General features: G+C 37.3%; 1 protein-coding gene across 2 annotated transcripts in view; it reads right to left on the bottom strand.

Annotated features, from left to right (window-relative positions):
• Positions 1-24,439, bottom strand: part of AP3S1 (adaptor related protein complex 3 subunit sigma 1) — an 80,076-nt gene that overhangs the window by 51,944 nt on the left and 3,693 nt on the right. For both annotated transcript variants that reach the window (XM_037141786.2, XM_053665277.1), the window contains exon 2: positions 2,308-2,399. In XM_037141786.2, the coding sequence (XP_036997681.1) occupies positions 2,308-2,399 (92 nt within the window). The remainder of the gene's footprint in view (positions 1-2,307; positions 2,400-24,439) is intronic.

The raw sequence follows: 24,439 nt of genomic DNA, 5'->3' as shown, positions 1-24,439 counted from the left end.
TATGCAAAGCTTTTCAAAACACTAAGTGAAAACAAACAACATGCAAACTAGCATACAGAGTTTGATACCATAGGTAAAATATAATGTTACCTATGTTAAGACTGTGATCTTAAAATATAATTTTAAGATCATACTTTTATATGCCAGTCAAAGCAAAATTAATTTTCTAGAAGGATACATAAGAAACTGGGAAGAAGGTCTAAAGTTGGAAGACAGAGACTCTTGATTTACATTTTATATTTCCTTGTAATGTTTGAATTTTTTCCACACGAACATATTACCTTTGCATGAAATACTGTTATAAAATTCTTTTAAAAACTGCTTATCTTTAAAAATTTCTTTAAATTAGAGACTTCTGCCAAGATGGAGGCGTAGGTGGAAGCACTGCACCTTCTCACACAACCAAGTTTAAAAACAACAAAGTTTTAGCAACAAAACGCAGCCAAACCACAGAAAATTGAACGACACAGAAGTCTGACAACAACGAAACCTTCAGCCAAACCGGTAAGAGGGGTAGAGCCAGGAGCAGAGAGGGTCAGGCGGGAAGGATCCACCGGACCTACCAGGGCACATGACCGGGGTGTGCCAGCAGCTGTGGGCGGATCCCAGGTGTGGAGAGGCGGGCGGACCCACCGAGGGCCCAAGGCCATGGACTTACTGAGGGCTGACCACAGTCGCACATTCAAGCGCAGATAAACCAGTGAAGGAGTGAAGCAGTGACAGACTGTGCAGGCCCCAGTGGCGGAAAGTGGCAGAGGGGACTGCCATTGTCCCTCTCTGAGCCCGCCCCCACATACAACGTCACAACCCAGCAACCTGGGTGGCCTTTCTCTGACCCGCCCCCACATATAGTGTCACAAACCAGCGACCTGGGTGGCCCCGCCCTGGTGAACACCTCCTCGTTTGTAACAGGCACGAACAGATCAAAACATGGCTCAAGAACAACTCAGAGCCCCAGAGCCGATAAATCTAAGCAATGAAGAAATAGCCAAACTTTCAGATGCACAGTTCAAAACACTGGTGATCAGGATGCTCATAGAACTGGTTGAATTTAGTCACAAATTAGAGGAACAAATGAAGGCTAAACTAAGTGAAATGAAGGGAAATGCACAGGAAACCGATAGTAATGGAAAGGAAACTGGAACTCAGTTTCCTAAATCAAGGGAGTGGACCAGAAGGAAGAAAAAAATGATCAAACAGAAAAGGATGAAGAAAGAAGAATTCAGAAAAATGAGGAGAGACTTAGGAACCTCCAGGACATCTTTAAACGCTCCAACATTCGAATTATAGGGGTACCAGAAGGGGAAGAAAAACAGCCACGAGTGGAACACTTATTTGAACAAATAATAAAGGAGAATTTCACCCAATCTGGCAAAGGAAATAGACTTCCAGGAAATCCAGGAAGCTCAGAGAGACCCAAAGAAGTTGGACCCAAGAAGGAACACACCAAGGTACATAATTACATTAGCCAAGATTAAAATGAAGGAGAGAATCCTAGAAGCAGCAAGAGATAAGGGGACAGTTACCTACAAAGGAGTTCCCATCAGACTGTCAGCTGATTTCTCAAAAGAGATCTTACAGGCAAGAAGGGGCTGGAAAGAAGTATTCCAAGTCATGAAATCTAAATACCTATATCCAAGATTGATCTATCCAGCAAAGCTTTCATTTAGAATGGAAGGGAAGATAAAGTGCTTCTCAGATAAGATCAAATTCAAGGAGTTCATCATCACCAAGCCCTTATTATATGAAATATTAAAGGGACTTACCTAAGAAAAAGAAGATAAAAAAGATGAACAGTGAAAGGACAGCAAACTCACAGTTATTAACAACCACACCTAAAACAAAAACAAACTAAGAGGACAGCTAGATCAGGAGCAGAACCATAGAAATGAAGATCACATGGAGGGTTAGCAACAGGGGAGTGGGAGAAGGAGAAGGGGGGAGAAGGTACAGAAAATAAGTAGCACAGATGGTAGGTAGAAAATAGATAGGGGAGAGGGCAAGAATAGTATGGGAAATACAGAATCTAAAGAACTTGAGACACGTGGTCATAAACTAAAGGGGAGGACTGGGGGAGGGGTGCGCAGGGTGGAGGGGAATGAAAGGGGGAAATAGAACTGTAATGGCATAATCAATAAAATATATTTAAAAAATTTCTTTAAATTAGATTTATAGCTAATATACGTATCACTTAATTTACCTAATGCAATTAATTAAAATTAGGAAAATTTTATCATAAACAGATTTAACAGTACATACTTTAATCATAGTCAAAGATTAGAATTGTGTATTAAATGCTTTACTTACAATCCTCCTTCTAGGAAATTACAAACGTTTTCATCTCTCTTAGATACCAAGTGGAATGTCTCCCTGATGATTTGCTGTTGCGTATCTTCACTCTGAGAAAGAACAATTCACATATGTTAGGATCAAGTTTACAGGTTTAACAGCATTTTAAACTTTTAAAACAGGCTTCTGGTCAAGAAGGTAGAGTAGGTAAATGCTGTGCTCATGTCCTCCTATGACCATAACAAAATTACAACTAAACTACAGAACAACCCTCACTGAGAACCTCCTGAAGACGAGGTGAACAGAAGTCCTATAACTAAGAATATACCAAAGAAGCCAGTTGGAGGCAGGTAGGGGGGGTGAAAATCAGAAGGTATTGTGGCTGAGTGAGATGGAGGGCTTCTGGAGTCCTATGCATTCCTTTTAAAGGGCCTGTAGTGCAAAGACTTACTTGCTGACAGATTTACTCACTCTGGGGAGGCAGCTCAAAGGGTGCTAAAGAGAAACAGAATAGTCTGGCTTCTGGGTAAGGGCTGGAGGGGCAGCTTTCTACCAGACAAAAGTACTAGCAGAGGCCATTGTTCCTTTGTTGATCCCTTTCCCAACCCATCCAGCACTCACAGGTGGGTGCCATACCTGGACCTCCAACCAACCTTGCTAACACAGTTTGGCTAATTATGATGATTCCCTGAGATCCCACACCACCCAACTTGCAGGCCCACCCAAGCTGCTTCCAGTGGCCTTTCTATAAAAATGGCCTGTCTTGGCTCATGCTTCAGACTTTCCCAAAATCTCTTGAAGGTTCGAAAACCAAAAATAAACAGTGTCTGGCCTCATACTGCCCCATATACTAAGGAGTCCCACGCCTGGCACTGGCAGTGGCCAGCCTCAATTCTCCTTTGCCTCTCCCAGGCACCTCTGAGCCCAGCCTAAGTGGCAACCATTTGAAGATCAACTCTGTAGCCCAATGTTCATACTCAGTAGCCCAGAACAGGGCCCAGGCAGCAGCTGACTTTGGCTTGCACTAAAGTCCCTCCCAAACACTTCCACAAATGACACACTCTTAAGGGCAGACTCAGCAGGCACCAGTCCTGCTCTGTAGGGTTGACCCCTGCACAAACATCTCCTCAGCTATAATCATAGCCAGTTCTCATGACCAATCAGACTGAGGGTCAATACGTCCAAATGACATGCCAACAACAATTAAGGCTCAACTACAACAGGAGGGCATACACAACACACAAGGGACACTCCTAGAGCATCCAGATTAAGTTACCATGGAGATCGCAGCACTGGATCCCCCACAACATCTATTCCAAAGGCCACTCTACCAAGACCAGGAGACACAGCAACTCTTCCTAATATATAGAAACAAATGCAGAGAGGCAGCCAAAATGAGGAGACAGAAATATGTTCCAAATGAAAGAAAGATCATGCTCCAGAAAGAAAGCTAAACAATATGGAGAAAAGCAATCTACCAGATACAGTGTTCTAATCTCTAGTTATAAGGATGCTCAATTATCTATCTCAGTGAGAACATCAACAAAGAGAAAGGAAACATAAAAAGAACCAGTCAGAAATGACCAATACAATAACTGAAATGGGCCCTGCCTGGTGTAGCTCAGTGGATTGGGCACAGGCCTGTGAAGCAAAGGGCCGCTGGTTCGGTTCCCAGTCAGGGCACATGCCTGGGTTGCAGGTCGAGTCCCCAGTAGGGAACACATGAGAGGCAACCACACATTGATGTTTCTCTCCCACTCCTTCTTCTTCCCTTCCCCTCTCTGTAAAAATAAATAAGTAAAATATCTTTAAAAAATAACTGAAATGAAGAATACATCAGAAGTAATCCAAAGCAGATTAGATGAAACATATGATTGAATCAGCAATTTGGAAGATAAGGTAGCAGAAAATGCCCAATCAAAACAGCAAAAAGAAAAAAGTACTCAGAAAAATGAGTATCATTTCAGGGGCCTCTGGGCCAACTTTAAGCATAACATGATTCACATCATAGGAGTAACAGAAGGAAAAGAAGGGAACAAGGGAATAAAAACCCATTTGAAGAACTCAAAACATCTCTAACCTGGCAAAGGAATAAACATATAAGCCCAGCAAGTTCAGAGTCCTAAGTAAGATGAACTTGAAGGTCCACAACAAGACACGTCATAATTAAAAAGCCCAAGGCTATAGACAAAGAAAGACTCTAAACAGCAGCAAAAGAGACCCAAGATGGTAGAGCAGTAAGGGGAAGCTATAATAACCTCCTAGGACCAAACTGGAATTACAATTAAAGAAAAATCATTTTGAACAACCAACTGAACAGTAGCTGGAGAGAAGCCTCATAATCAGTGACATACAAAGAAACCGCTTCACCACAACAAGACTGGTAGGCAGTGCAGAGGCGTGAGAGGGCTGAGCTCCCATAGATTGCGACTGAAGTCAGAGGTACATTAAGTGGTAAAGGGGATTCCCCCTCAGAAGTGAGATCTAAATCCCAAGTTGGGCTCCCTGGTCTAAAGCACCAGAACCAGGAAAGGAACCCAAATAACACCCAGCTGTAAAAGCAGCAAGGTTTCTGTCTGCCAGAGAGAGACTCAGGGAGCCTCTTAAAGGGCCAATGCACAAAATTTCACTTGCAGCCACTTAACCCTGGGCTGTAATAAAGGAAAGGCAGAGTGGCCTAGAGACTCATGAGAAGAGTCTGGGGCTGGTGGCTCTGGGGAGAGAGCTGAGAAATCAACTACCAGGATCCCTACACTGAGTCATTCCACATACTGCAGGAGCCATCTTTCTTGGGCACAGCAATTCCTCCATGTGGCATCAGCCTGAGGAGGAACAACAGCCCCACCCTGTGGAGTTTAAGCCAGGCTGCTGAGTATAGATGGAGGCTATATCAGTGATTAAACCTAACAGTGAAGGCAGATCTCTAGGAGCTCTGAGACTTTAGCTGACCCTCCCTGGGGAACTGCTGGTAAAAGCTGGGCTTATTGCACAGCCTGGCTCTTTCTAGATACAACCAGACCTAGCAGAGGGAGCCACAACCTGTGAATCACTGATAGCTCCTAATAGGTTGCCCAGGGCCAGTCATGGGCAGCATCTCACATAAGCCTGTCCTAGAGTCTTTGCAGAACTACCTAATACATAGAAACAAATACAAAGAAGCAGCCAAAATGAAAATCCAAAGAAACAGGTCCCAACATAAAAACAAGAGAATTCTCCAGAAGAACTAAATGAAATGAAGTCAAGTAATTTTCTAGATATAGAGTTTAGAGTAATGATTTCAAGGATACTGAAAAGCATAAAAAAAAGACTACATAACCATAAAAGAGCCTGTCAGAAATACAGGATGCAATACCTAAAATAAATAATGCACTGGAAGGAATAAACAGTAGGTTAGATGAAGCAGAGAATTGAATCAGTGATTCAGAAGACAAGGTGGAAAAAAAACACCCAAGCAGAGCAGCAAAAAGAAAAAAGAATTTAAAAAACTGAGGAGAGCTTAAGAAACCTTTGGGACACACAACAACATCTGAATCATGGGAATATCAGGAGAAGAGAGTGAGCAAGGGATCAAGAGCCTATTTGAAGAAACAATGACTGAAAACGTCCCTAATCTGGGAAAGAAAATCACACAAGTCTTATTTGTACAGACAGTCCCAAACAAGATGGACTCAAAGAGGCCTACAAGGCCTACAACAAGACATATCATAATTAAAATGACAAAACCTAAAAACAAGGAGAGAATCCTAAAAGCCAGAAGAGAAAAAGCAATTAGTTACCCACAAGGGAGCTCACATAAAACTGTTATCTAATTTCTCAACAGAAACATTTCAGGCCAGAAGGGATTAGCATGAAATATTCAAGGTGAAGAAAAAGCGAGGACCTACAACCAAGGCTACTTTACCCAGTAAGGCTATCATTTAAATTGAAGGAGAAATAAAGAGCTTCCCAGACAAGAAAAAGCTGAAGGAATTCATCAATACCAAACCAGTATTACAAGAAAAGTTGGGGGGCTTCCTTAAGAAAGGAAAAATTAAAATGATGAATAATGAAATGGCAACAACTACATATCTATCAACTATTACTTTAAATGTCAATAGATTAAATGCCCCAATCAAAAGACAAGTAGTGGCTGAATGAATAAGAAACTAAGACCTTTACAGATGCTGCTTACAAGGGATTCACATCAGATGGATAGACACGCACAGACTGAAAGTCAGGGGAAGGAAAACAATATTTCCTAAAAATGGAAATTAAAGAAAAAGCTGGGGGGAGGCAATACTTATACCAGATAAAACAGACTTTAAAACAAAGGCTATAACATGAGACAAAGAAAGACCCAGCAATTTCACTTCTGGGTATTTATCTGAAGAAACCCAAAACATTCATTCAAATAGACATATAAATCCATATGTTCACTGCAGCATTATTTACAATAGCCAATATACGGAAGCAGCTTAAGTGTTCATCAACAGATAAATGGATAAAGAAGAAGTGGTATATACATACAATGGAATATTACTTGGCCATAGAAAGAATTAAAGTTTGCCACCTGCAACAACATGATTGGACCCAGAGGGTATTATGTTAAGTAAAATAAGTAGGCACAGAAAGACAAATACTATATTATTTCACTGATGTGTGAAATTAAAAAAAAAACAAAATAAATGAACAAACAAAGCAAATAAATTCATAGGTAGAAAATTTTTATGGCTGCCAGGTAGCAAGGAAGTTAGGGGAATAGGTGAAAAAGGGGAAGGGATTCAGAAGTACAAATTCATAGTACAAAAGAGTCATGGGGATGTGAAGTATTGCATAGGGAATACAGTCCATAATACTGTAATAACTATGTATGACACCATATGGGTACTAGATTTATCGAGTGACCACTTCATAAATTATATAAATATCTAGTCACTATGTTGTACACCTGAAACTAATATAATATTGTATGCCAACTCTGATTGAAAAATAAAAAATTATTTTAAAAGAATTTTTAAAATAAAATTAGTGAATATCTGCCTAGAAAATTCATCTGAGAGCTCCTTGGAGAGCTAACATAGCATATCTTACACAAACAAAGCCCAACATTTTCTTATGAAAAACAAAAATAAACAAAAACAAAAATCAATGTTTTATAGTGTACCACTACAATATAACTTATTTCTAAATTTCAAGACCAACAAGAAAATATTAGACAGATGAATTATAGACACTAGTAAAAAGGACATGAGAAATTAATTAGCCTCTTTACTTACATATAAGTAAAATTAAACAGAGAAGTAAAGGTAGAACTAATTCACATAGTTAATCTATATGGAATAAAGTCTGGAGCTTCCAATTAAGTAAGCTTAACTAAATGCAAATTGAGGTTAAGAGTCCATCCATTTTACTTGTCTTTGTATGTTATCAGAAAATGGAAAACAGAATGGTAATAAACCAAGAAAGATATTTATGTTCTCATAAGAACAGAAGAAAAGAGGGGGGGAAATGCCCTAATTAAAACTATGATCAGAACATTAAGTGCCCATATACTATTGATGAAGACATACAAACACATATAATAATATCAAGTATTGTCAAGAATAGAACAATAAATCACTTATATAATACTAGGACAGTACATTGGAACAACCACTTCTGAAAACAGAACCAGCATTACCTAGTAGAACTGAACATGCCAGTAAACAGTTGACGATGCTATTCAAATATTAAGCCCTAGATAGATCTAAATAGATGTTTGCAAGACTGCTTATAGCAGCACTGTTTGTAGCAGCAAAAAAACCTACAACGTAAATGTCATTTAATCTTAGAATGCATAAATAAACTGTGGTTTATTCATGTATGGAATATTACACAGCAATGAAAAATAATGACTACAATAGATATAATGCCAATGATGATCTTAGAAATTATGAGTTTAAAAAAATTAAATAACAGAATGCTGAGAATATACTCTAAGACTCCTGAAACACCAACTGAAAAGAATTTATGCATCCCTATGTTCATAATATTATTTATAATATCAAGGATTTTGAAACATACTAAGTGCCGATCAGTAGATTAAGTGGATTAAAAAACTTTGGTACATTTACAAATGGAATATTATGCAGCAGAAAGAAAGAAGAAATATCTACCTTCTGTGACAGGATGGATGGAAGGGGAGACTATTATGCGAAGTGAAATAAGCCAGCTGGTGAAAGACAAGTACCATATGGGCTTACTCATAAGAGGAATCTAATGAACAAAATAAACTAATGAGCAAAAAAGAACCAGAGGATAGAATCATGGAATACAGTAGACTGACAGCTGTAAGAGGGGAGGAAATAGATAGGGACTCTTTGAAAGAAGGTGAAGCAATGAGTCAAAAAACATATATGAAGGACCCATGAATATGGACAATTATGTGAGGACTGACTACAAAAGTAGGAGGTAGGGTGGGTGGAGGGTGACAAAAGGGGAAAAATCAGGATAAGTAATAAAACATTAAAAAAATAAAAAATTAAGTCATAGAAGACTGTAAACATGATTCTAGTTTTTATGTTCAGAAACATGCAAAACTAAACAACTGTGTATGAAAATATGTGGCAACACACAAAAAAATATATATTAAAAATTAAAAATGGTAGCCCTGGCTGGTGTGGCTCAGGGGACTGAGTGCCAGCCTTCCACCAAAGGGTTGCCAGTTTGATTGCCAAGCTAGGGCACATATCTGTGTTGTGGGCAGGTCCCCAGCAGCAGGTGCATGACATGCAACCATACACTGATGTCTTTCTCTTCCTCTCTTTATCCCCCATTTCCCCTCTCTAAAAATAAATAAATAAATACATTCATTCATTCAAAATTGTGGTAAAAGGGAGAAAACAGCTTGAAATATAAGAGGGAGACAGAAAAACTTCAGAGATATCGCTACTTTTTCTTAAAACAGGGTGGTGAACACACAGCAGTCAGGGCATTATTTATTGTATCTTATAGACACTTAATATGTAAATATTCCTTTGTACCTATTCAATATTTCATTTAAAAATTGAAAAGAAATAGCCCTGGCTGGTGTAGCTCAGTGGACTAAGCATGGGCTGCAAACCAAAGGGTTGCCAGTTCAATTTCCAGTCAAGGTACATGCCTGGGTTGTGGGCCAGGTCCCCAATGAGGGCCACATGAGAGGAAACCACACACTGATGTTTCTCTCTCTCTCTTTCTCTCTCTTTTTCCCTCTCTCTAAAAATAAATAAATAAAATCTTTAAAATTTTTTGAAAAAAATAAGGAGGAAGTGGGAAAAAACTACTGTATAAGACAGTTGCCCTTTTCTCTCCTGTTTGCTTTATTGCTTCTATCACTTCCTTTTAGTCTTCATCTAGAGATAAAGTGTTCCTTGAATAACCTTACCTACTCTTGGGGCTTCGACCACATTATCTTTCTAATCTTCAAATCTCCCATATGTCTAATGCCTAAAAGGAGGCTGCCTTCTTTTCTGAGTTGGGATAGATATTTCCAGCTTCCAAGTATATATGAGGTCAGCCCCCCAAAAGTTCAACCATTGTTAATATAACAAGAATGGTTTGAAGGACATCAATATAAACTGGCAGCTAAAAAGACTGCACTGGAATGTGCATGCTTGAACCATGACACCTTCACTGTACTATTAAGTGGAGGTGGTAGAGTAAGCACATGTACTGTGTGGGTAAGTGGAGGCAGAAGATGCCATTGAGTGAGCATATATACTGTGTGGATGTCACATTCAAAATGACTGACTGAGTAGAGCAACAAATCTGCATCAAATTTTGCATTATGCTTGAACATTCCTCCATGGAAAGTATTCAGATGATTCAGAAAGCTGCAGCTATGGGCAACTGATGAAAAGCAATGTACCTGCTCATGCATCATGTCTCATAGTTTTTTGGCAAAATATCAAATTACCCAAGTGACTCAGCCCTGCCACAGGCCAGATTTGAAGCCCTGTGACTTCTGGCTTTGCCCAAAACTACAATCATCTTTGAAAGAGAAGAGATTTCAGACTGTTGATAAGATTCCAGAAAATATGATGGGGCAGCTAATGGCAATGGGGAGAACTGTGTGTGGTCCCAAGGTGCCTACTTGGAATGGAACTGAGGTGTCATTGTCCTGTGTACAATGTTTCTTGTATCTGGTATCTTCTTCAATAAATGTCTCTATTTTTCATGCTGCATGGCTGGATACTTTCTGAACAGTTGTATCTCCACTTGTAACCCATAAATTTAAATTAAAACTTAAATGCTGAAGATTAGAAACATTACATTTTTTTCTAAAACTTATTTTTACTATATTCTAATCTTAGTTAATAATATCATCATTCCATAGACTCTTAAGCCAAAATTCTTGATGGTTCCTTTTCTTTCACTTCCCATATCTATTCAGTCACCAAGTCCTGTTAATTTTATTTCAGCAACAGTAAAGTTGGATTCAAAGACATTATCTGAACTCAGATTCTTATTCTTACTCAGAACATTTAAGAACCAATTGTTTATTTTGCCACTTGTCTCTCTACTTCATCCCACGCATCACCAATTACTTGCTTAAAAAATAGTATTTGTTTTTTCCCTTCTTAAAGCCCTTCAAATGATTTCCATCTGATCTAAAATAAAATCCAAACTCCCTACCCTGCCATAAAACTCCCTCCAAAATTTAACTCAGACCTAAGTCTCAAATTTCATCATTTATTTCTTTCCTATACAATCTGCTCCAGACACATTGAACTTTTCACCATTTGCTCCCTTTATATTTTCCCACTTCCTCACCAAATTCTCCAACAACATCCTTTTAAGACTCAGCTCAAGACCTGACTGGTGTAGCTCAGGGGACTGAGTGTGGGCCTGTGAACCACAAGTTGCTATTCGATTCCCAGTCAGGACACATGCTTGGGTTGCAGGCCAGGTACCCAGCAAGGGGCGTGCAAGAGGCAACCATACATCGATGTTCCTCTCCCTCTCTTTCTCCTTCCCTTCCCCTCTCTCTAAAAATAAATAAAATCTAATAACACTAATAATAAAAAGACTCAGCTCAAACATAACTTCTATGAAGTCCTTTTTACATTTTCCCAGGAAAAATTAGTTCCTTCTTCTTCAGTGATTCCTTGGTACTGTTTCTATTCCTGTTATACATTTATAACAAAGTACTCAAATTTCCTTTGTAGACATCTGAATTCTACCAGACTCTGAGCTCCTCCAGGTGTTCTTTGAATTAGAAATTCTCAACAAGTGGCTAGCATAAAGTAGCCAATAAAAGGGTACTGAATAAATAAATGTGTAATCTAAAAGGTAGAATCCACATTCCTTTATCTTATTGAATATCTAGGTTATTTTCCACACATACATAAAAAGATGCAATGAAGTAAAGACCATATAGTATAGTAATTAAAAGTGTAAGCCCTGTTCTAATTAAGATGGTAGATTAAGTGTACATCTACTTTTGTTGCCTTCTTACTCAGCTAAAGATAAAAATAAAGGGTTGGTTTTCTTCTTTTTTTGAAGGCATAAACCCACAAGGATGAGAGGAAAGTAGAAAAGGACAACAAGGGCAACAAAATTTGGCAAGTGGTTGAATGAGAGGAAAAGTATTAAGTTAACCTCAGAAAATGTAATCCTAAATTGGTGACCAGGACACCCAAGAAATGACCTAATTTGTATTACAAACACCCAAAGACTCAGGAATTGGTGCTTTTAGGTGCTTCTGGAAGTGAAGATGTAGAGAAGAATGTAAAATAAGGAGAGCTACTGAAGCAGAAAGACCGCTTAATTCCCTCTACCATCCCCAAGAAAAGTCTGTAGGCCTATTCCCAGGAGTAGAAAAAACAAGGTCTTTGGACAGCAAGGAGTATATGGTAAGGTGAATAATGGCCCACCAAAGACGACAATATTCTGATTCCTGGAACCAGTGAATACACACCCTCTTACTAGAGTAAGAGGCTTTGTAGATGTGATTAAATTAATGACCTTATAATGGGAAGATTACCCCATATTATCTAAATGGGCCTAATCCAATCACATGATTCTTTAAAATCAAGAAATCTTTCCTGGGCTGTGGTCAGAGGGAGATGTGACCAGAGAAGACATCAGAGAAATGTTATACAACTAGCTATAAGAATAAGAAAGGGGGTCATAAGCCAAGGACTACCAGTGGCCTCTAGGAGCTGGAAAAGAAAAGGAAATTGATTCTTTCTCACAGCCTCCAGAAAGATTAAGCTGTTCTGACAATATTTTTATTTTAGCCCAGTAAAACCCATATTAGACTTCTAAATCACAGAACTGTGATTAAGTTTGCATTGGTTTAAGCTACTAAGTTTGTGGCCATTTGGTAAAGTAGCAGTAAAAACTACACACAAGGACCATATTGAAAACATTGTGGGGAGTGGGGTAAAAAAAATATATACATATTAGATACTGCAACCCCTAGCCCTTTTCTTTCATCAGTTTTCAAAATCCTACAGCCAGGTCTTCTTTGTCCTCCAGGCAAGAGTCTAGAACAAACTTCTCCTAGGAATTCTACTTAGATCTAAATGCCATTAAAGGTTCCAACTATGGTAGAAACTATGTTATTTGTTCACCGAAATCTAGTTGCTTTACCTACCAGACATACAATTCAACAATATTTTCCATTCTCCCTTGAATTTAGGGGAAGCCATACAACTCATTTCTGGCCAATGGAATGTGGCTGGTGGATGCAGTATGCCATAGCTGAAGGCCAATTGTGCATTCAAAGCCGTCACAGCCATCAATGTTGATAACCTGAAACTGGCCATCACTGTAGCAAACACTACAAATTAGAGCTTTTTTCTCCCTGGTAAGCCAGTTGTTAAAAATATGTTTATCATCTAAGCCTCACCCATAAAAATTTCTGCTCAATCTTTTGTATTAGTTAGATGCAGAAGTTCCTTTGATCCTTATCAAGAATGACCAAAAAAAAAAAAAAATGCCCACAGAGAAGGTTCTAGCTGATCAAGACCACCAAAATTAGACTTTACATGCGTGAGTAATAAGCTTTTATTGTGTTAAGCCACTAAGATTTGGGAGATTGTTGTTATACCAATTGTAATTCTTAAATTATCTAAACTGCCTGATCATCTCAAGTAAAGCTCATGTAGACAACCTCTAATCACAAATGCAGAGCTTCCAGTTAGTATTCAGTATCCTAGCCTTAGACAGGAGCAGTCAACCAAGGACATTGGACATTTAACATAAAAGCTAAAAATGAAATGTGGGAAAAGCAACTCAGAGAAAACAAAGTAAGTAGGGAGAAGAAAATTTTAAAATTCATACCATTAATATCAGAGAGGTAAGAAAGATAATGCAACTATGAAATAAGAAAGGAATATTAGAAAACAGTAACACTTGGAGATTAAAAGGGAACTCATGGAAATTGAAAATAAAAGAATAAATTTTAAGACACATAAGAAAAACTGAAATATAAACTTGAGAAAATCATCCCAAAAATGGAGTCAAGGGCAAAAAAGTAGAAAACAGAAGAGAAAGGGTAAGACAGCAGAACAATCCAGAGAAATTCTGAATAAAAGATTCATAAAGAGAACACAGAAACAGAAAATTTTCAACCAGAGAGGACAAGAGTTTTCAGAATAAAAATGCCCATCTAGTAGCCATCACAATGAATGGAAACTGACTCATAGCAAGGATCTGTGAAACTTTAGAAACTACAAACAAGAGTCTATGTACTTTCTGGACAGTAAAACATCATACACAAAGAGTTATCAGAATTGTTACAGGTTTTTGACAAGTAATAGTGGAAACTAAAAGGCATGGAGCAATGCCTTCAAAACTGAAGATCAAAATGCAGTCTGATCAGATTCCTAATACTACAGTTTCACCACTGAAGTCAAGAGGTACATTCCATTAGTCACAACTCCTAAATTACGTTAGTCTAAAGACAACTAGAGTTACAAACTCTAAATATTTCTCAATGCATTAATGGAAAATAAATTGTAAAATTCAGTAACCCACTAGTAAAACTTTCTCTTTTCCTACGTTCCTTTCCTGTCCTTATATATGTCATAAAAGTGATTTTCAAAACCAAAATTTCCCTCTTAATCCAATAATAAATACATCATTATCCTTAGCCCGCCCTCCCACATACATTCAAAGGAGAATTTTTTCCTAAATGTATTCATTCACTCCACTAGATGTTAGAAGGTTGAGGATTACCAAGATGAAAAAGAAACAGATCTTTTCTCAGAGCTTCACACATGAAATAAAATATGAATATAACTACTTTAAACCTTTATTTAGTGTTTTATATCTTGTTCTTTTAATATTCAGAAAAAGAAATAAATCTTTTTTTGGACTCCCAACTAAGATAGAGGCATAGGTAGATATACTTTGCCTCTTTGTACAACCAATAGAAGGGCAAAAACAAATTTAAAAACAAAGAATAACCAGAACTGCCAGAAAGCCAAACTGTATGAAAGTCTGACAACCAAGGAGTTAAAGAAGAAACCTATACTCAGACTGGTAGGAGGGGTGGATACAGGCAGCAAGGGTGGAGAGGACTCCAGGCTAGGCAGCAGCTGAATTGAGAAGGGCAAGGTGGCAGACCAGGTGGTCCTACGTTTGCATGCAGATAAACTGGGAGGGACAACTGGGGAGCAAGACAGACTACGTAACACAGTCTTCCAGCACCATTGAAATAATACCTCAAAACCTCTGGCTATAAAAACCAGTGGGGGTTGATGCTGCAGAAGAAACTCAGAGCCTCACAAGAGAATTTGTTGGAGAGACCCACAGGGTCTTAGAATGTACACAAGCCCACTCACTGGGAATCAGCACCAGAAGGGCCCAATTTGCTTGTGGGTAACAGGGGAAGTGACCAAGCCAGGTGAGAGCCAAGCAAGTGGCACTGTTCCCTCTTGGACCCCTCCCCCACAGACAGCACCACAAAGCAGCAAAGTCGGTTGCCCCATCCTGGCAAATACCTAAGGCTCTACTGCTTACAATGTAACAGGTGCATGGAGACAAAGAAATATGGCCCAAATGAAAGAAAAGATGAAAACTCCAAAAATAGAACTAAGCGATACCAACCTACCAGATACAGAGTTCAAAATACTGGTACTCAGGAAGCTCATAGAAATGATTTAGTATGGCTGCGAAATGGAGGAAGAAGTGAAGGCAATGCAAAGTGAAATAAAGAAAAATGTACAGTGAATCAACAGTGACAGGAAGGAAACAGGGATTCAAATCAATGACTTGGAGCAGAAGCAAGAAATAAACATTCAACCAGAACAGAATGAAGAAACAAGAATTCGAAAAAATGAGGAGAGGCTTAGAGACATCTGGGACAACTTTAAATGTTCTAACATTTGAATCATAGGGGTGCCAGAGGGAGAAAGGAAGAACAAGACATTGAAAACTTATTTGAAAACATAGTGCAGAACTTTTCCAATCTGGCAAAGGAAACAGATTTCTAGGAAGTCCAGGAAGCTCAGAGAGTCCCAAAGAAGTTGGACCCAAGGAAGCACACACCAAGGCACATCATAATTCCATTATCCAAGATTAAAGAGAAGGAGAGAATCTGAAAAGCAGCAAGAGAAAAGGAGACAGCTACCTACAAAGGATTTCCCATAAGACTATCAAGCTGATTTCTCAAAAGAAAACTTGCAGGCAAGAAGGGGCTGGAAAGAAGTATTCCAAGTCATGAAGGGCAAGGACCTACATCTAAGATTACTCTATCCAGCAAAGCTATCATTTCGAATGCAAGGGCAGATAAAGTACTTCCCAGATAAAGTCAAATTAAATCACCAAGCCCTAATTATATGAAAAGTTAAAGGTACTTATCAAAGAAATAGAATATCAAAGATACAAACAGTAAAATGACAACAAACTCACAACTATAAACAACCAAACTTAAAAACCAAAAACAAACTAAGCAAACAACTAGAACAGGAATAGAATCACAGAAATGGAGATCACATGGAGGGTCATCAGTGGGGAGGAGGAAGTGGAGAATGTGGGTGGAAATTACAAGGAATAAGAAGCATAAATGGTAGATACAAAATAGATGGGGGAAGTTAAGAATAATATGGGAAATGGAGAAGTCAAAGAACTTATATGTATGATCCACAGACATGAACTAAGGTGGGGGAATGCTGGTGGGAAGGTGGGTACAGGGCACAGGGGAATAAAGGGGAGAAAAATTAGGAAAATTGTAATAGCACAATCAATAAAATATATTTGAAAACAAAGAAACAGATATCTTTATAATTAAAATTAGAGGGTAATCCTTGATATATTAGTACAAATAATACATAATAGTATAAATAGTAAGGAGGAATAATGACTTTCAGCAGCAAGAAAGTGACAGACATTTAGGAAGGTCCATAAAGAGTAGGTGATTTCTGGCCAGGTGGCTCAGTTGATTAGATTATTGTCCCTTGCACCAAAGGTTTTGGGTTTGATCCCCCATCAGGGCACATACCTGGGTTGAGGGTTCGATCCCCAATTAGGATGCTTACTGGAGGCAACCAATTGATGTTTCTCTCTCACACAAATGTTCCTGTCTCTCCCTCTCTCTCTTTCTAAAAATCAGTGAACGTATCCTCAGATGAAGATTAAAAAATAGGTATTGATGTAATTAAAAAATGCAGACAATAGGCAGGTTAAAGTTGCCCACTGGAAGCAGAAAAAAATTTGGACAAAAGAATGAAATCAGGAAAACAAAGAGCATGTGGGAAATAATTACTTCTTTGCACATTAAAATGAAGCAAAGTCTAAAGACTAAGCTACACAGCACTCCAACAATTAGTAATCAGGACAAAGAGAAGGCTCCAGCAAAAAAAATTCCATGAGCGTGATTTTTTTTGTGGGAGGCAGGCATCTCCCAAGCAGTAAGTACTGCTAGAAACTCTGTGTATGTGCCTAGGCCTCACTTCAGCATGAGTGCATAAAGAACAAGTGATCAGGATGCAAGGAGCTTTATATCCCAAACAAGGGAAGAAGGCACCTACAACAGAAACTGTATTAGCACTTTCATTAAATTTCTTTAAAGGATGCTATGCTATTTCCCCTTAGAGTATAAAAAATGTATTTGAGGCCCTGGCTGGTGTAGCTCAGTGGATTGAGTGCAGGCCTGTGAACCAGACAATCGCGGTTCAATTCCCAGTCAGGGCACATGCATGGGTTGCAGGTCGGATCCCTGCAGGCCAGTTCCCAGCAGGGGACCCATGAAAGGCAACCATACATTGATGTTTCTCCTCCTCTCTCATTCCCTTCCCCTCTAAAGATAAATAAATAAAAATCTTTAAAAAAGTGTATTTGAAATGCTTAGCACAACAAAGAAGGCACTTAATAAATGGAAACTATTATCATTCTAAAACTATCATCTCCAATACTAAGATGTTTTCAGTATCAGGGGCAAGACCCTATTATTTAAATTAAATAAAAAATAGCTGAGATGATAATATATTGTATTTGAATATTAAAGAGAGACACTGAGTCATGGTAGCAAATGAAAAGGCCCGAGAACTCAAAAACAAGGTAAAATTTTAGATTAAAAAGTTGGAGTTAAAGTTTCGAGACAATTCAATGGCAAAAAAAATAGTCTTTTCAACAAATGGTGCTGGAAAAACTGAATATCCATATACGAAAAAAATGAATTTATATCCCTACCTCATACCATACATAAACTAACTCAAAATGGATCTTAGACATAAATATAAGAACTAAAACTAATAGTTATTAATCTTTATGACCCTGGATTAGACATAGCTTTCTTAGATATAACAACACCAAAAAGCAAAATCAAATAAAAAATTAACAAACTGGATGACATCAAAATTTGAAACCACAACTACAAATGACAGCAACAGGAAAGTGAAAACAACCAATATAATAGAAAATATCTGCAAGTCATGTATCTGATATGGAATTTGCATCCATAATATATAAAGAACCCACATAGTTCAAAAATAAAACAACAAAAACACAACTTAAAGATGGGCAAAGATCCTAACAGATTTTTTAAAGACATGTAAATAGCCAATAATCACTTGAAAAGATGATCAAAATTATCTGACACTAAGAAAATATGAATCAAATTCATAATGGCATGTTACTTGACATCCACCAGGATGACCAGAATAAAAAAAAAAACAGACCATAGCAAAAGTTAATGAGAACATGGAGAAATTGAAACCCTCATACATAGCAGATGGCAATATAAAATGGTACAGTCACTTTGGAAAACAGTGTGATCTTCAAACAAGTAAGCACAGAGTTACCATAAAACCTAGCAATTTCACTTCTAGATCACACCCAAGAAAAATGAAAACAAATGTTCACACAAAAAGTTCATATGAATTCACATGAATGTCATAGCAGAATTACTCCTAGTAGCCAAAAAGTTGAAACAACTCAAACATCCATCAACTGATAGAGGGGTAAACAAAATGTGGTGCAACTACATAATGAAATATTACATAGCCATAAAAATAAACAAAGTGTAACATGGGTGAATCAATAAAGTTATCATGCTAAGTGAAAGAAGCCAGTCACAAAAGACTACATATTTCATGTTCCATTCATCTGAAATGTCTAGAATAAGCAAATCTGTAGACACAAAATAGATTAACAGTTGTCAGCAGCTGGAAGGGATTGGGGATTAACTGTTAATGAGTATTAGGTTTCACCTGGTTTGATGAAAATATTCTAAACTTAGGTAATGATAATGGCTACACAATGGTGAAAACAATAAAGACTATTGAATTATATACTTTTGGTGGGCAAATTGTATAGTATGTGAATTACATCTTAATAAAGATTTTTTAAGGTTAGATAATTCTTTTTTAAAAAGCTGAGGCCAGTTTTATCACAATACTTTTTCCTTAAAAAGTCTCCTTATAGATATATTCTCAGAAAGAATACTGAAGGATATTATATTTTGTAGTTAGGAAGTTCGTTCCCAAATAAGGCTCACATAATTTAAACACTGCAGTCTTTGAAAATAAAAATAAAAGAAGCAATTCAGTCTGAAGAAATACAAAGAGTAACTGAAAACAATCTTTGGAATGTTCTACAGTTCCCTTAGATACATAATCTTCCAAATTTTTGTTTGGGGAAAATGAAAAAGTTCTGGAGATAAATGATGGCGATGCTGCACACAATGTGAGTGTACTTACTGCCATGGGACTGTACATTTAAAATGATAAATTTTATTATGTATATTTTATTACTGTAAAAAATTAGTTTAAACAATCACACTAAGCTATATTAATGACAGGAAATAGTAAGATATATAATTTAGTGGGATGAACTCCAGACCTTTCCCACTTAGCACACAGGAATCGAAATAATCAATGGATCTGGCACACTGACAAAGAGTCCTTTACTCCAGGACAACAAAGAGAACAATGACTGACAGCTAGTGATTCTTGTAATTACACCAGATTTCAACCAAGGAAGGAAAGATGTAAATGCTTCTCAGCACAATAATAAAAGTAGTTTAGTGAACTTCACATTAACTTTGCAGCCATCCCTACAGTTAAGGCTGTGAGATGTCTGAGAAAAAGAAATGTTTTTTTTTTTCTTCTCACGTTGTTTTACTTCTCAGGTATCTTAGGAAACAGAACCAGCTTGATTGATCCTTGGTCTAATTCGTATAGAGGCTGCAGAGAACTGCAGCACTCACTTTGCTTTTATTCATTGGTTAAGTACTCCAACCTTTCCACAGCCTAAGATAACTGGCTGGAAAAGAAAATCACTGAGCAGAAGAGAGCATCTCTACCTCTCCTGCAGAGGCCAGAGGCATTGTTCACTTGTGTAAATTACAAGGAAGATCCAAGGAGAAATATTTCTTGTAGAAAGCAGGTTGGGAATAATGTAATCAGACTGAAAGGTTTAAAGAAGGGGCTGCATGATTTGCATGCAGGCCCGATCTGGCCCTATCTTTCTCCCCCACCCTATCTTTTGCCACCCTTTCCTGTAATCACTCAGCTTGCCTTCTTGTTCTTCCTCAATAGGTCATGTTTGGTTCCATATGAGGAATCCTGGATCTCTGTCAGATACATTCTTTCCTCAAGTGTTTTCACACACTCCCTTACCTCATTCTTTTTTTTTTAAGAATATTTTATTTATTATGCTATTACAGTTGTCCCATTTTTTTCTCCCCTTTATTTCCCTCTGCCCTGCACCCTCCCTTCCACCAGCACTGTCCACCTTAGTTCATGTCCATGGGTTGTACATATAAGCTCTTTGGCTTCTACATTTCCTATACTATTCTTAACCTCCCCCTCTCTATTTTGTACCTACCAATTATGTTTCTTATTCCTTGTACCTTTTCCTCCATTCTTTTTTCAAATGTCAGGTCCACAAAGAGGCTTTCCTTGATTATCTTATCTAATATAGACCCTCCCCCATACTATATCCCTTTACACCATTTCATTTTTCTTCATAGACTAATCACAATCTTACATAACTTATTGTCTGTCTCCTATCGCTAGAATGTAAACTCACATTACTCAGCACAATGTTACCAGTGTTTGAAAAAGGGTCATACAAAAATAGATATTTGTTGAAAAAATATGGGCAGAGAAAAGAGAATGTAATGCTCAGGTCAGGTAATATGCAAAAAGGCTACTTCTCAAGGGACTGTCTAGAAGTGACTGCCCTAGGAGTCTTAAGAACTAAACACCTGTTAGCTAATGATGGCCTTTATTCTTCCTATCCTGCAACATCCTTTCTGAGGGTTGCCTGATCCTTCAGTGAAGAAAGTTTTGCACTTATGTTGCAGTATAAAGAATTTGGTAAGGGGAAAACTGAAAGGAGAGAATGGGCAAGGATGTGAGAGTTTTATATAACAATATTCTTGAAGGGGTCTGGCTTCTCTAGCTGGTCTACAACTCAGAATCACCTTGGCTTATTAGTAGCAGTTAAGAGATTCCTAACCCACAAGTACAAAGTCAACTCCAAGTGCTAAAGACGAGAATAAATTCTGATTTTCCAACACAACTTAGCAAATAGTTCCCTCCAGAATCAGAAAAGGGAAGAGCCCTGATACACTCAGTTTATATAGGAGTTCAATTTTGTAAAAGAAAAAGAGCTACAAAGAGAAAAATATGTGCAAATTATTAAAGGGCTATTAGTATATATTAAGGTATTTTTAAACAATTTAACAGAGAAGCCAGACATTAACATATTTGGTTATCTTAAAGCCAGAAATGTTCAATAAATCCACCTACAGCTTTGATGCATTCATTCGGTGTTATCAATGTCTAAAAAGTGTTTACTTTTCACTGGGGCATTCTGAAAAGGTATATGAAGACTGGAAGAACTACATCTATATATTAATAGTTATCTGTGGATAATGAAATCAAGGGTGACCTTATGGATCTAAATACTTAAATATTTTCCACATAATCACAAAAAAGAAACACATTTAAAAATTAAAACAATAATGTAACTATCAACGACTTTGCTAAAGAAACAAATAGAGCCACTCTAAAGAAGGCCTTCCTCTGCGTAGAAAGGCAGAGGAACTATCTGTAACACTGCCCAATTTATAACCCTTCCCCTAAAGCCAAGAATCATTGTATGTTCAATATTTTATTTCCTCCTTTAATTTTCAACAGGTTAAACTTAAATGTCTTTAAAAGCAAGTCTTCAAGCATACCACGTACAAAAACTGTGATCATTAGCAGAATAGAAATTTTCACTGATCCTTTGATGTAAGAAATACCTCAAACTAATATCTTTTGTGTGACATATTCAGAATCACATATTTTCAAGAACCATTCCTGATATTAACAGTCTCAGAAGCAATCTAAAATTACAGAGAAGAAGAAAGTAGTATCTATTCAAAAGAAGTAACATGAACTAATACAGGGGGACTAGTGGAAATTTGCTTTTCTACCTAACATCTACTCCTCTCTTCCACAATACCAATTTTATTCATGTTTCTATCCTCATCCTCAGCTCCATGGGTAGATCCTAATTAGTGTAAGCTATTATTGGCCCTGGGTAGGACTAATCAGACTGAAGAGAAAGATATATTCTTGGACTGGAGGAACAGATCACTCTTATGGATTGAACTGATTACTGCTGATTTCAAGGAGGAAATCAGCCTTTGGACATCAACTTTGTGAAGAGCCAGGTAAAGAAAGAAACTGGATCTAGAATGAAGTCATTGACTTGCTGAATCAAATAATTTTGGAACCTATCTATTGCTCTTGTACCACCTATGATGTGTACTAACAGTTCCTTTTAAGTAAAAGACTCAGGCTACATAAAACCCAATTTATGTACCTAATAGCATCTTAACTAATGTGAAAAAAAAAAACAAATCACTTGGAATTATCTTCTTAATAAAACAGCCTAAATACTATGTGTTAATATAATATGTATTAACACCTTAATTAATACTTAGAACTGCTGACACTTCTATCTTCATCATAAAATAAGTTTAACTATCCCATCTGCCATCGTCTTAACAGTCACTAAAAAAGACATCAACAAACATGGATGCATCTTTCTTAAGGATTTTTTAAAAAGGAAAACAAAGTTATACTTTCAATATTTTATATCTGTCACGTAAACAAATTGAAAAAAGAAAATTAATCTTAGAGTTTCTTCTAGGATTTTCATTTCATTGACAAATAACTGGATACAGTTTATAAGTATAAGAAAATTGAGTCCTATATGTAACAGTTTGAAAACTTCCCTGTTTGTATATGTGTGTGTGAACGCTCCCACAAGTATACATATACAATCTTTTAAATCAGTGGAAACAGATAATTCATATAAAAGAGAAACACTTTTTACTTCATTAAAGTGATTCACCAAAGGATATATCATGGTTCATTAATAACACAGAAATCATAACCCAAGGTTTTTTTTCTTGTTTGATGACTAGGTAAGAATATATCTGGTTTAAGAAATATTAGTTTTATTAGTTATTTATAGTAATACACAACTATTGCCAGGCAAATATTAAAAGACTAAAGTTTACTGCTGCCAAGTCACTGTGGCCAAGCTTTAATTTAAAGAGACAAACCAAGAAAAACATCTGAACTTATGCAGACATAGTTCAAGGATATAGAAGGCAAAAACAAAAGAGAATGTATTATTCTGAGTCTACTCTTGAATTCTTAATGTCAAATTCTAGCAGAATGAACCAAAAACTTCAGTTTAGCCAAATATGTGGTGACTTCATGTGCCTCACACATAATAGCAGCTTGGAGACACAATCAAATCTAAAACTTAATTACAGCAGGAAATGGAAATCTGCACTATAAAAGGGTAACACTGAAATAATGAACCAAAAACCAATGCAGGAGGGGAAGCTGGCTGGCTAATGTTTAAGCATTTTTCAAACTGCTTAGTGTTAAACCATTATTACATTTAACCCAACAACATCTCTAAATACTGCTTAATAAATTAAACTCAAAAGTGTCAATCTTACTGAATATATAGTTAAGAGATTTCTTTCAATTTAAAATAGAAACAGTTGAAGTAATGGCTATTCTATCATTACATTTATCCTAAAGGCATGGATTCTGAAAACCTACTGTCAATGAAGGACTAAATCTTAAGAATTGGAAGGAAACTTAGAAGGTCACTTATAATCCAAACTTTATCGCAAGCTAGGAGACTCTAACAAATACATTAGCACAGATTTATTGAGAGTTCTCTATATTCAAGACTCAATTTGATTGCTGGTGGTGACACAAATAAATCTTAAACCTGATACCTTACTTCAAGGAATCTATAGAATGCCCCAAAGGAATTATACACTGTGAAACAGAATATTATACTCTAATACAGATAAAGGTAAAATCCTAAGAACCAAGAGGAGTCTTTCAGCAAGATAAAAGGCTTCAGGGAATGGTTAAGTGATGTCTGAGTTAGGCCTGGAACTAGGGGTGGAATTTAAATATTTGGCAATGGAAGGAAAGGACATTTCAAGCAATGAGAATAAACTCAAATGCCCTTTACCAGAGGTGTCAAACTCATTTTCACTAGGGGCCACATCAGCCTCGAGGCTGCCTTCAAAGGGCCAAATATAATTTGAGGACTGTATAAATGTAACTACTCCTTCACAGTTAGGTGAGAGCTCAGTGCTGCTGCCGGGTAGTAACAAGGTGCCAAGCCTGATAAAATGAGGTTGAGGGTCGAATTTGGCCTG

This window comes from Artibeus jamaicensis, unplaced genomic scaffold (assembly GCF_021234435.1).
Source record: "Artibeus jamaicensis isolate MK-2021 breed Jamaican fruit bat unplaced genomic scaffold, CSHL_Jam_final contig_402, whole genome shotgun sequence".
NCBI lineage: Eukaryota > Metazoa > Chordata > Mammalia > Chiroptera > Phyllostomidae > Artibeus > Artibeus jamaicensis.
Note: the sequence above shows the minus strand (reverse complement) of the source record. Positions and strands in the feature narration are given on the sequence as shown.